This window comes from Vigna umbellata, chromosome 4 (genome assembly GCF_029865625.1).
Source record: "Vigna umbellata cultivar VRB3 chromosome 4, Vumbellata_1.0, whole genome shotgun sequence".
In the NCBI taxonomy this organism is placed as follows: domain Eukaryota; kingdom Viridiplantae; phylum Streptophyta; class Magnoliopsida; order Fabales; family Fabaceae; genus Vigna; species Vigna umbellata.
Window position 1 is genome coordinate 64,139,577 of NC_142168.1, and position 14,295 is coordinate 64,153,871.

The window sequence follows — 14,295 nt, forward strand, 5'->3', positions numbered from 1 at the left end:
TTTATGGTAATGTAAAAAAGAACAAAAACATAGAATTGATAAAATCTACATAAATAATGCTAAGTCAAATCTTGAGATATTTTATTTTCAATTTTACAGACCATATGCTCATCGTTTGAGTTCGCAACAGTGTCGGTAGCATTTATTTATTTAAATTCAACTTCTTTAAAATGGATACAGATTAAATATATAATGTGTAAAAGAAACATTTAGTTCATAATTAAACAAAATTAATCGTCGATAGAGACATTTTAAAACACTCTTCAAACTAAATCAACGTCATCATCATAATTTGCATAGTTCCAATCTCATAATTCCTATACAATACATCTAATGAGTCTATAATTACATGCATCAATGAGTAGAAAATTCATAAGAAAATGCATCCCGCTAATTTGAGAATACAAAACTCGCATTTGACAATACATTTTACGAATTTCAGCCGATAAAAGCATTGAAGAGTATTGAAAGAATAAAGTGCTGTCTTTTTTTTTTTTCATCGAGAAAGTTACATTCATCCATAGGGAAGGATCAAAGTATATAAGTGCTGTCGATCCTTTGTCGAAAACGTCATTCCAATTTGGAAAGAATACAAGGACACTAAATATGCCTTTATTCTTATATATGCTCCTTCATACCTAATAATTAGTTCATTCAAAAATGTGGAAACAACTTTTGAGGGTGAAAATCCACCCTAAAACCTAAATACAAAAATCTTCTAAAATAGAAACGATGGAGGAGGGCAATGAATATTGCTCATTACAAATCATACCAAACTTTTTAACTCAACAACACATCTAACGCAGTGTGTTTTAGTCATTATTAACAGAGAAACGGCGCTTTAAATTTCAGGATGATTTGGCACACAATTGCTCGAGCTTCTCCAGTGTGACACTCTTTGGCCTTTCAAGTGGCATTCCAAGAGCCCGATCCCATATCAACTGAAATCCATCAAAAGAGAAACGCTAACTCAATGTAACAAAAAGAGAAATATTAACAAGGAAACAATGGGGGACGACAGACCTGAGGACCAACTCCAAAGCTCCTCGATACCCCAAATAGAACAGTATAATAGCTGTCCACAACAATTTCACAAGTCATTAGATTCAGTTTTCACCCTAAATTAATTGAAAAAAGAAAACTATTTCAAGTCGAACAGGCGAGAAGTAACACTATACTTTTCCTCAGTTAGACCATAGTAGTTCAGTAGCACTCCACTGTGAGCATCAACATTTGGCCATGGATTTTTAACCTACACGAAAAAGTTCAACCATATCAGCAATAAATTCCCACTAATAGTAAAGAGTGTAATGAGTACATTTATTATAGTTCAGCCTGTATCGAATTAAATGTGGGACACTGCATGAAAACAACATGTGGCAAAATATAAAGCAAACAGATCCAACTTAGAATGTAAAGGATCAGATAAAAATAGTGACTGTCTACCATGGAAAAAGTCAATACTTGCATCATAATGAAACTATTCAAAGAGTGAACGAAGTTGCCAATAAATAATTCCATAAAAGGTATATTGAAAAATGAAAACATAAACATTACCTTGCCTAACTTAGTAAGAATAGGCGGCACAACCTCTTTTATTTTAGACACCTGAAAGAGTCACAGTCGCGTTAGATCATAAAGAAATTAAATCACAAGAAAAGAGAGTTGGTTGTGTAGCAAGAAAACACTCCAAAGCAAACACAATCTGGAATTAGGAAATAAGTGATTACCAACTGGAAAAGTGGATCATTAGGCAAATGCTTCAAAGCAAACTCCCTCTGGCACGTGTATCTTGGATCTGTCTGGCGCAGAACCCCATGCCCATATCCAGGCACAACCTGTAGATTCAAAAGTAAAAAGCCAAAGCCTATATTACCTTAGAAGTAGATGGTGGTATTCTCTCTAAATCATTTGGTGCAAAGATATACATATTATCACATACAAAAAACATACATTAATAAAGCATAATATGTTTATTACATATATCATTTCCTTATTTTGAAGGTCTACTAAAACCTCGATTAAATTTTCTAGTAGAAACTTCCCGTTAGGGAAGGCTTGTATTGTAAAAGAAAAAGTGTGGCTGGGTGTATGCATGTGCAAATACATAAAAGGGAACTGAAGAACCATAATGGCCTTCAGCCAACATATGATTTTCCTCAGGAGGAAAACATTTTGAACACAAAACATTGGACACAGTGGCATGCTTTTCAATCGATTTTCTTTTCATTTTTTGAAGTGTAATTCGTATCCTCAGCTCTTCCATAACAATTTCATTACTTCAAACTTTATACAAAAATAAAAATTGAGCAAAACGCAAGTAAAAAATAAATCACAATTTAGCATCCAGATTCCTATCAGTTATGACATTACCTGGCCTTTACTCAATGTTTTATTAATGTAGTCAGCCAACTGCTCTGTACTTATGTTGGGAGTTCCAAACTCCGCAACTATTGACCTGATCCATCGGAGAACTTCCTGTAGCATCATAACAGAAGTGAACAAAATCAAACATATACGTATATGCATATAAACTGACTAAAGTAAACAGAACACAATATAATAGTAAAGCAGAAGTGTTAATAAAAATGGTAAAAATGTAGGTATGAGTAAAATTTAAAACCACATACGATTTCTGAACAGAAAGATGAACTAAAGAAAAGTTTATATCAGATAAACAGAAAACTGATAAAAATGGAAAACCAAATAACAAAATTACCTGATTGGCCAAACCATGCAAGGGACCAGCTAAACCATTCAAAGCAGCCGCAAATGCAAGGTAAGGATCTGATAGAGGACTAGCGACCTGAGGGGTAAACATAGTACAGTACATTAAAAAAAACAATAAATATAAGAAAAACACAGGCCTTTACCACAGCCCAAGTGATTCATATTAAAAATACATGTTATTAGTATTTAATAAAGAAAAAATAGTACAGGATAGAAAGAGCTTGATTAAAGGAAGTAACTTACTAGGTGAGCTGTGTGCGAACTAACATTTCCACCTTCATGATCACTGTAAACAAAATTTTGGTTAAAAAAAATTAAACATTAGAAACTGCAATTCCCTGTAATTAGAAGAGAACTATACAACTTCTCACTATCAATGTATGTGTCATCATTAGCAAAAAAACTGGGGTTGCTATAATTGCAGGAGCCATATACAACTGATCATGATCATAAAACGGTCATCATTAGCAATGGAATGCAAACCTGTGGATGGAAATATAAAGCCTCATGAACTCCAGCATTTCTGGATCATCAAACCCTAACATATGAGCATAGTTTGCACCATAATCCAAAGAATCATCCAACGGTATGATTTTTCCATCCTTGTATTTCCTTTAAAATAACAAGTTCATTCAATCGTCAGATGCTAGTAGAAATCTGTCAATTTTGATCAAGTCATCACACAATATATGATATTATGATATCTCTCATTGTTCTTCTTTTGTGTGTGTGTGTATCATATAACACATCCCATAGAATATCAAATGTGTAATTTTGATTAGGATGGATATGCTTTACATACCGTCGATAAATATAAGCAGCAATGGCTGGCAATCGTGCAATTAAATTCAAGGTGTCCTCATAAGTTGGTTCCCAATACCTAAATCCAAGCAGTAAAACAGCTAGAGTAACATATAATGTTGGAAATAAAATAAACACCATTTAGAATTTTACCTTGCCTTAGCTATCCCACTCTCATAAGCTTTCTGAAACTCACTTTGCACCTGAAAAACGTAATGAATTGATTGTGAATCAATTGTTTCTATTTACAAGAAAAGGTGAAGAGAAACGATTATCATAGAAAAGAGGTTAGGAGCTTCTTAAACTTGTAAAGTGTGAGAATAGTAGGTGGAAAATCCTCTGATCTGTCCAGCTTAGAAATGAACAGATAGAGCCCACACTGTGACTAAAGAGGAATGATCTGAGGAAAACCCATAATGACCCAGATACATGCAATCTGGATTGATGAAACAAGGTATTGATTGTCTGATTATTAATAGTTTATTGAACGTAGTTATAGACTCTGACATGTTAAAGGTGGGCAAACCACTTCCAAACAAAGGAATACGGGTTCCATTCAACTTAGATGTAAATTACTTCCAGAGTAGGATAAATGGATAAGAACATAGTGTTATAATATCCAGGTACAACATGGAATTTGCCTTCCACCTATAGTTACTTCATGTCTTAAATCTCAAATCTTGAGATACCTCAAGAGTATCCTCCGTCCATCTTCCAAAGCCTGGCTGCTTCTTGATTCAGATTTCCCACCATCCAGAAATCCTTCTCACTAAGTGTAGACATCATTCCAGCACATTGAACATACACAGCTGTTACTGCTTTATTATAGCGGTTTAGAATTTAAGTTCAAATGTAAATAGATCCCCAAGCACCACAACCCTTATTGACAAGGATATTATCAATTAATTTCATCTTCTTTCATATTAAAAAGAAAGAGTCTAAATCTCAACAAAGATATTGAGAACAGTTTTAAATTAAAATCCTTTCAAAGATTGCTATCTGATTGATGGAAAAAGTTTTTGGCATTACTCTTCACATATGTTTGGTATATTAAATAATAATCTCAACAAAGGAAATAGCTTTATACACAGTTTTGGAGCTTATGATAAGTTTATTTTTTTAGTTAACTTTTGTTTTCCCATTGTATTTCACAACAGCCTTGCCAAGGATATTGTTGGGAGGGTTGGAGATGGTGATATGAGGGTCGACAACAAGAGAACAATGGAGCTCCTAGGGATCATGATTTGATTATATTCCAAAGACATATACCACAACCCAATATTTTATGATACTCGTCAATTACTTTATCCTTTGCAAAACAAACAACACCAAGCACCAGTATTACTCAAGATTATATCGTCTTAGATGAGGTTTACAAAGTAAATTTATTTCTAACTCAATCTTATAAAATTGACCCACAAGTCAAGATTTGCACTCACATACTATAATTTAGTCATATCTCTCTAATCGATGAGAGATCTCCAACACCCCCCTCACACTAATGAATGGATATCTCAAGCGTGAAACTAGATATTCGTAGGTGGTTTGATAGTGACCTAATAAAGGGTGACACAACTCTAACAAACCTTATTATGATAAGCTCTAATACCATCTTAGAAAGTGGATTTAGGTCTAATTTAACCAACAAAATTGGTTTGAAAAAAGAGATTTGTACTCACTTATATACTATAATTTGGTCATATCTATACTTGATATGAAATCTCCAACAACAGAGATAAGAACACAAGAAGCAAGCAACCACATATGGTTCATTGAAGATTATAGCAGCTCAAATTGAACCTTGCATAAGCACATGTTAGACATGCTAATCAAGAATTTCCAGTCAAATATAGCTTACAGTTATCAAATGATTTCCCTCCCATTTTCAGCTTTTTATGAGCAAAACTTTGATCCATTGTCATCCTAATGAAACTTTTTACAAAATTCTTTGCTCAGTCTTGATATTATTAAAGTATTAGCAAATTAATCAGATTGATAAACCAATTGAATTATAGAAGAAAAGTTATAGCTCAAAAGAACAGAGAGAAAACATAAATTAAAAGATCATGAAAGAATCTTTTGCTTGACCTGAAGTGCCATGACACCAGTTGTGAATTGAGTCATTGGATGAGCAGACACAGGTAACGCATCAATTGCCTTATAAGCATAATCTGCAATAAAAACTAATAATAAGTCCAAGAATAAACACAGACTCAAGTACAGAAGAAACAAGCCAGCAAATTTTATGTTAAAATCTTCTAGACACATCTAGAGTGACATTTGAACAAGAGCAAAAGCAAAGGGTGAATGTTCTCAACCCAGACAAAATGCAACAAAGCATGTCCATATATTTTACGCAACAAGCAGTTACAGATGTACAATTCGTCAAAAGAGAACCGAACATACAAAACAAAGACAATTGAGATGCAAGCCATAAGGTTCCTTTGCCACCACATTTCTGAACAACACACAAGCTACCTAGAGAGAATTTAAGTTATAATCATATATATAATCCTGAACATATTATCATGCCCTATTAATGTTGTGTCAATTCACTTAATTGAGACAAACCATTATACCGAAATGATGAGTAACACGTAGCTTCAAGGTAATTATAACCAAGTTATGACAGCAAATGAAACTGAACCTGGGATAGTTGCACGACTTCGCAATTCCTGGGATAGTGAGTCAACTTGCTCTTTGTTTGGTATCTGTGACAAAGTGTATGAGTCAAATATTATACAACATAATCTTAACTGAGAGCAGATATTAAAACACCTTGGTACAAGGATTGCGCTACATTATGTCACAAATAAACAAAGTTCAAAATAATTAATTTGATTTGATTTTCTAAAAGGATTCCATACCTTTCCTGTCAATAGAAGCCACAGTACAGCCTCGGGCAAAGGCTCCCCACCAGGAAAAGCACCTGGAAGCTTTTTCTGGCATTCAGGAATGGACATTCCCCTAAAGCGAATTCCCTGTAAGACATAACAGGCTGCTCTCAGAGAACCCTTTGGTAAACACTAAACATTAACAAAAAAATGCTACAATAAAGATTTTACAGATTGATCAAATTAGTCCAAAGCAAGAGCTAAGCACTTTAATAATCCTCTGAAGTGTGAAGACTGAGTTAATTTAGATATTTACCTCATCTGGGTCAACAGCTGACCCAAGCCACACTAAAGCTGTCATTCCTCTCATTCCGCCCAGTACCTTTAAATTGTGACAAACGGGTGCTCAAAAAATAAGTTAATCACAAGCTTATTGAGAGGAGAAAGAATGGCTTTCAATGCCAATAGTAACTTTAAAATATATATATATATATATATATATATATATATATATATATATATATATATATATATATATATATATATATATCTCTGCAAAAGGATAATATAATTACCATATCAACAGTTATCTTTCCCAACTCAACACTTCCATGATCTTTCTTTAGCTTCTTAACCCGTTCCTGCAACCAGGTTTGTATGTATAGATTAAAACATAAGGTAGAGAGGTACAACATTCTTTTACAATTAATTAACTAGTGTTTTGCATGCTACAAGCTAACATGAAGAAACAATGAAACAAAGGAAACAGGTTATGAAATCCATCGTAACTTGGAATTACAAAACATGTAAGGCATTAGCCAAGAATCTCAGAGTTGTAATAGCACACGCACGGTTCAAATCACTGCAACTATATTGTGCATTGAAAGTTGAGCACAAACAAAAATTTAATTCACATTATCCCTCACCCACCAATATACTAACCAAAAATACAACATAGACACGACAAAACTATCAAACACTTCAATGAGATGCAGACACGATAAACCCCAAGAAATATGGATTACACGTTAATGCATCCAACGTAAAACAATACAGACATGACAAAACTATCACACATTTGAAGGCGGACCCGAAAATTAGCAAATAACCCAGAAAAATATGGATCACACATTAATGCATCCAACATAAAACAGTGCCACCACGGAAGCTTAAAATCGCAAACAAACCTGATACTCTGGAACGAGTTCTTTCAACTCAGAATAAAGATCCTGCAATAACCCACATAAAAGAAAAATAAAACTTAGTTTAAAATTTATAACCAACTTCACGCTATAATAAACAACAATTAGTCTGAGGTATCCTTCGTTCCCAAAGTCCAAAGAGAAACTATACTAGAATACCCAATTCCAAACCTCGCCACAATAACAGTATTAGCAACACCCTCCTAAGATAAAACACAGCATCTAACACTGTTCAAAGTAAACTTTTCACCAAACACCAACGAAACAGTGATAAGGATAGAGAAAAAAAGAAAATACAGTGTTACTGGAGCTCGGAGTTTGGAGCCATCTAACTGAATTCGCGAGATTAGATTGCTGACCCTGTCATTCCATTGCAAAAGTAAAAATCAGCAAGTCACATAAACAATAATCAAACACAAACAACGCCAAAAACAAAACAGTTAGTTACTGTTTTCCTCAGTTACCACGCGAGAGCGAAGCCGAGAAAGTGCAGAAACGCTTCTGAAGAACGCCATTTGCACTAGCACAACAACAACCTGTACCAGCTCTTCGGTGTTAGGAACGCATGAATTAAGCACTAAAAATTTTTCACAAAAATTCGGATGAAGAAAAAGCTACAAGGTGAGGGATCGTGAATCGGAACAATTGGCAACGTTGAATGATGAAAGAGAAAGGAAATGCAAACGAACTAGTTAGGGTTTGAATCGGAAGAAAAGCGTACCGGTAAATGGTCAAAGAGAAAGGGAAGAAAGATCGCGGATCCAGAAACTTTGCGAACAGAATTGGTCTTTATAAAGACATTTATGCAATGAAGCGTGGTTTCTTAATTTAATATAAAATAGTGCTGCGTGAAAATTGGTGTTTAGGCTCTTCCAATATTTTTGGTATCAGTCAATGATGGTCATGACGTAAAATTATAATTTAAAACCACCTTAAATATTTTAAGTTTTACAAATAGAAAAAAAAAAGACTCCAATAAATTATATGATTAGTCAGATTTTTCTATAACAACTAGTTTTAAATCGTGATTGATGTTTGTTTCTATTCCAACAATTTTTTTACTCAAAAGTTTTAGTGAATTATAACTTCATTCAATAGTTTAATCGTATTAAATTTTGTGTCTGATTTATAATTGACTAAATTGAATGGAAATTATAGTTGAGAAAAAGTATGAAAATGTCACTTCAATAGAATATAGTTTATTTTAATAATGTTAAAAATTTAAGTAAGAGTCTAAGTCCATTTTGAATAAAGATGAGAGAGTAAAATATTATAAAGGTAAAAGACTCGTTAATCTATTATCTTAAAGTTTTGGATAGAGAATGATGATAATTTTTTATATAATTAGGTCCAAATGTTATTAGTGTTTGTTTATGTAAAAACCCAGAAAATAGAGTATTAGACTAGATAAGTATATAAAAATAATGAGATGAGCAAGTTACTTTAAAATAATCTTATAATATAAATAGAACTTTCTAAAGCTCGGTTCATTATCTAAAACACTTATATCTTTCTAGAACACTATTCACATAGAATTCTCTGTCTTCTCTCTACTGAGTTTTCTGTTCGACGATTAGAAGGTTCCTAGGCGATCCTGGCGTTGAAGGCTTCAATCTTGATCGATCAATTTCGTGTTTTTCAACTGGTAAGTCGTTTCCCCTTTTATCCGTGTATTCTTGGACTGTGAGCATGCAACGCTTTTGTCTTGCATGTGGTTAGCAGTTTCTTCCTTCAATTTCTAACTCAAATTAAGTCTTAAGAGTTGTTTTCTATCATCAATTGGTGATTTGTAGGTGTTTCTAGAATTTCCTTGCGGTGCAAGTCGCGGTTGGAACCGTTATGTGAGTTGGGCAGTGTATATCCAAGGTAAGGGAAGCTAGATTTGCTTTAAACTAGGATTAAGTAGTATATGCATGATGTATTATGATTATTGAGTTGAGAACAGTTTATTTGGCAAACTGGTTTTGGTTTTAGATGTATGTTATGTGTAATATGATTGTGGTAATGTGAAAATTTGATAATCTGAGTAATTGAATCTGTTTGATTGATGTTTTGAACTGTAATTGGATGTATGAAATGGTGAAAATCAGTTACGAGGATGTTTAGTTTGGAATTGAAATGAATCATGTTGGTGGAAGGTCATTTGGAGGAAGTGGGGTAGTGAAATTGTGAATTAGGAGTTGGAAGTGGTATTGATAAGTTGGGATAGCTTAGACAAGTCATTTGGAACTTATTTGAGTCCCTAAGTGGTTCAAGAAACTTTGAAAAGTAGTAGAATTGGATTTGGATCTCTAGGTTGAGAGATTTATAGTTTTTGAATAGAATTTGGTTCTTAATCAACTTAGATTGATGTTAGGAAGGTTTAGAATCACTTAGTCAAGTCTAATTAAGTTTATACAACAAGCTAGGGGTGTTAGAAGTTAGGAAAAATGTTTAGAATTGGTAAGTTGTGGTGGAGTTGCATAATTCTGCAGAATTTCGTTATGCAGATTGTGCAGACTCGCTGTGCAAATGGATTCGCATAGCGAGTCACCTTGGCGAGATGCTCTCTGCCAAGGCATTCGCACAGCGAATGGGTGTGCTGTGCGAATGGATTGAGAGGGTTGCTCTATGTTTGATGATTCGCATGACGAATCAGGTCGTTATGCTACTGGTTGGGGTCTGGGGCTATTATCACTTTTTATTCGAATAGTGAATGAGTTTCACTCTGCGAGTGCTTAAGGAGCCTAAGCCATTGTTTGAGGCTCTCGCATAGCGAGCTGGGACGTTATGTGAGGGGTTTGGGTTTGTTACAAGTCACAATTTATTCGCATAGCGAGTTTAACCGCTATGTGAATGGTTTTGAGGGGTGGGTCTCTGTTTGAGGGTTCGCATAGCGAGCTGGGTTATTTGCGAGAAGTCTCTAGTTTCGCTCTGCGAATGTGTGCGCTGTGCGAATGGTACATGTTAGTTCACTCTTTTCTTTTGGACTTAAGTTGTTTTAAATGAACCAGTGAGTGCCTTATGAAGTATGTTGGAGTTGTATTATGTTATATCATTGGTTATTGTGTAAGTTGTGTTTTCAAAGTGAAAGTTGGTGATTTCAAAGTGTAAAGTTCAAAGTATGGTTAATGGACGTAATTCCATGATCCTCAAGGAGAGGATACATGGTGGTGGCCTATGTTGTGATTCAAGGTGAAATCTCTTGTTGAGATTCAAGTAAGTTTAGAATGAATGCAGGAGCTTAGTCTTGGGGGTTATCCTGAAACTCCAATGGTCTTTCATTCTCAAGTAGAGAGGATTGATTCATGTCGTGAGTAGTAGGAGGTCCTAGTCTTGGGTGCTTCCAGTATGACCCAAGGTGAGTGATAACGGACTAACCTCATGAGTGTGGTAGGGTGAAACCCATTGGCAATGACTTTGCAAAGCAATAGAAGCCACTACGAGTGCACAACCCGCCATAGCTCGACAATCGTTTTAAGTCCGGAGAGTTCATTCATAATAAGTGTCCTGCATAAAGGGTTTGATGATTGTGTAATGATATGTTTGTTATATGTAACATGTTTTAAATGAGTTTATAAATATATATCGTTCCTAAATTGTAAATTAGCTTATCATTGCTTTTCTATTGTCTGCCTTTGTATGTTTCCTCTTTTGTGATGATTACCTGATTGATGTGAGCTTAGGGAGACATTTGTTTCGGTTACTCCAACAATAGGTGATTGAGGGATTCAGTAAAGAAGTCGGACGAATCTCCAAGTGTAGATATTGTCTTTCGTAGGTTTATTTTTTATAATAGTTAATTTATCATATATGTAATATTCATTTTAGTAGTATTGTACTATTAAAATGGAATGTTAGAGTTTCTCTTCTTATAAATCTCATTAAACAAATTAATTTGGATGAGATTTGAAAAATATACAAATTAACTTTTTTAAAATTAAAATTAGTTTATATATATAGAAGATTTTACAAATTTTCTTACTTTATCATACGTATCAGTGTGAATGAAATCGTGTACTGGAAAAACTAAGCATCACCACAGCTTATTGATTTATATCGATTTAAAAACCAACAGATAATATTCACCATTTTCTTGTTTAGTTCCTCTTTCTTAACTAGGTTTAATCCTTTATTACATCCCTATTTATGTACGAATGTCTCAATTGGGTCCTCGTTTTTTAAAGTGTATCAAAATGGTCCTTAATTTTGAAAATTGATATCAATTGAGTCCTTTCCGTTAAGTTGGCTGGACGGCGTTAAAAAAATTGATGAGTGGGATGCTGAGATGACGAACGAACGTTCGTCCACCACCGAACGAACGCTCGTCCACCAGCGAACGAACGCTCGGCGACCACTGAACGAACGGTCGTCCAGTGTGGAACGAACGGTCGTCCAGCGGTAAGAGGTCGACGAGTGTTCGTTCAGTGGTGGACGAGCGTTCGTTCACTGGTGGACGAGCGTTCGTTCGTCATCTTAGCATCTCACTCATCAATTTTTTTAACGCCGTCCAGCCAACTTAACGGAAAGGACTCAATTGATATGAATTTTCAAAATTAAGGACCATTTTGATAAAAACGTTGAGACATTCGTACATAAATAGGGATGTAGTAAAGGATTAAACCTCTTAACTAATAGTGTATACTGTTTCAACTATGTTTAACATAAAAACTTTAGGTTTGTATAGTAGGCTGAAAGGTATTATATTTAAGACTTAATAAAGAAATTTAAAAAATCATTAATCATTTGTAGTACTTAATTTTTTTTCTAAATTAATCTAATGATTAACTATTGATTTATAGGATTTTATTCTTATGCTCGAGTTTGTATTTTATCACTGACATAGTTTTGAATTTTTTTTAGTTTCCTCAATTTTAAGTTCTTCTAATTTTTCAAATTATTTTTTTACAACAAGAATAAGGTTGAACTTTGGTCGAATTTCATTGGATTCAGATCTAACCCGATTATAATTTAAATTCAATACTTTAATTTTTATAGTTAATTATTTTAATCGATTAGGTTAGTCAAACATGTCAAATTATTGAAGTTTAACATCAACTTTAAAAATCAAAAAATATTTTAGTTTTAAATAAACGAAGTAAATATATCAAATATTTAAAAAAAACTGATTGATTTTAATAATTATTTTTATATCAAACTATAATTTTATATAATTTATTTTCAAAATTTTAATAAAAAATATCATACTAAAAATAAAATTTTAAATTTAAAACATATTTATGAATTTATAAATAATAAAATTTTATTTCTGAATTAAGTCAAATATCCTTAAAGTTATAATTCATTGTCCCATTCTCAACTATTATTACCTATTTTAACAACTTTATTTATTTAATATTATAAAATATCCAAATTTATTTTAGATTTCTTGAGTTAGAGTTAGGCGACTTTTATTTGCTTACCTAATAGATGAAGTAATAAAAATTACTTAATACATATAATTTAGTCTTGGAAACTTCGTGTTTCAATTTATAACTGATATATACTTAAATTAAACTTTTATAATTTATTAGGCCCTTAGTTTCAAAAAAAATATTACCACTCCAAGATAAAAAAACAATTATACATTAAAAACTACTAATAATTTACGTTTAAATTTAATTATTTATAGCATTGAAATAATATTCTTGAGACATATTTTGAAAAAACTTGTCAAAAAAATGTGGCCGTTGCTTGCTTTAGTTCTTACTTAGACCTAAATTTTGATTGAAAGTTCCATAAAGATGGCAAGTGATATAAGAAGGATAGTTAGGTCAGACGAAACTAGACGACAAAGGTTTTGTTTTGACCTGTCTAAAATGGTTGGCTTGGCTCCTCACACAACCACACGTGCCTGCAAAATAAAAATAAAAATAAAATAATACTAACTTTTTCTTTGTCTTTTTGCTTTTTTTTTTTCGTCTTCCCAGTTGTTATGTTTTCCAAAATGATTAAGTAGACATCTAATGTTTTAAATGCATGACGTATGTCAATTTATTCTTTAATAAAATAAAAGATTTAATTTAATTTTAAATATATACAAACTTAAATAATTTCTTAATATACCTTAATGTCGAAATAATATTTAATTTACTGTGAAATTTACTCTTAAAACTACTTTATTTTAATAACGATTTAAAAAAAAGTAATAATAGAACGTATGATTTTGTATTCATTTAGAACTAAAATAAATATTTTTTCCTTTTAAAAACTAAATAGGTTTTTAATATTATAAATTAATATTTAATTTTCTATAAAAGTAAATTGTTCATGACAAAATAGTCTCACTAAACTTAATAATAAAACATAATACGTCAATTTTAATAATTTGATAAAACAAGTGTTAGTTGATATTTGTTTCGTTAATCAACTTTTTTAAATTATGTAGATAAAATTTTGATTTGATAAATATTTATTTATATGGTTAGATTGGCTTTTTTAATTAATTATAGATTATTTTTATATATCTCTTTTTAATAACGAATATTTCTTTTTATCAATTCAAAAAATAAATGTTTACAATTAAACTAACAAACTAAACCAAAATGTTTTAGGTATCTGATACGAAAAAATTATTGAATACTTTAGGCTTAAATTTTCAATAAGTTTTAATGTTATGGTTGTTTATGTAATATATTCTCTCACCATAAAGTAAGAAGCAAACTTGATCATTCTTGATGAAGGGTGTCATGATGGAATTTAGGTATCTGATTCGTTTGTATTATTTGATGAATAATGATAAGACGGAA

General features: G+C 32.5%; 1 protein-coding gene across 1 annotated transcript; it reads right to left on the bottom strand.

Annotated features, from left to right (window-relative positions):
• Nucleotides 1-596: 596 nt before the first annotated feature.
• LOC124819453 (citrate synthase, mitochondrial-like) lies at nucleotides 597-8,424 on the bottom strand. Its single transcript, XM_088113555.1, has 20 exons — nucleotides 8,289-8,424; nucleotides 8,032-8,103; nucleotides 7,865-7,927; nucleotides 7,553-7,594; nucleotides 6,941-7,006; nucleotides 6,682-6,747; nucleotides 6,399-6,512; nucleotides 6,179-6,242; nucleotides 5,620-5,702; nucleotides 3,685-3,734; nucleotides 3,533-3,610; nucleotides 3,214-3,342; nucleotides 2,974-3,016; nucleotides 2,720-2,806; nucleotides 2,374-2,478; nucleotides 1,731-1,838; nucleotides 1,558-1,608; nucleotides 1,179-1,252; nucleotides 1,024-1,075; nucleotides 597-941 (listed from the first exon to the last, which is right to left on the bottom strand). Exons 2-20 carry the CDS (start codon nucleotides 8,080-8,082, stop codon nucleotides 849-851), a joined length of 1,419 nt encoding a protein of 472 aa, XP_087969681.1. The 5' UTR covers nucleotides 8,083-8,103; nucleotides 8,289-8,424; the 3' UTR covers nucleotides 597-848.
• Nucleotides 8,425-14,295: the final 5,871 nt, after the last annotated feature.

Excerpts from the sequence above, each read along its gene's own strand:
- LOC124819453 (XM_088113555.1), bottom strand. The coding sequence starts at position 8,082 with ATGGCGTTCTTCAGAAGCGTTTCTGCACTTTCTCGGCTTCGCTCTCGC. Across the intron at positions 2,479-2,719 it reads TGCATGGTTTGGCCAATCAG|GAAGTTCTCCGATGGATCAG; the intron begins GTAATTTTGTTA and ends ATGATGCTACAG. Across the intron at positions 1,253-1,557 it reads TTCTTACTAAGTTAGGCAAG|GTTAAAAATCCATGGCCAAA; the intron begins GTAATGTTTATG and ends TTTTTCGTGTAG.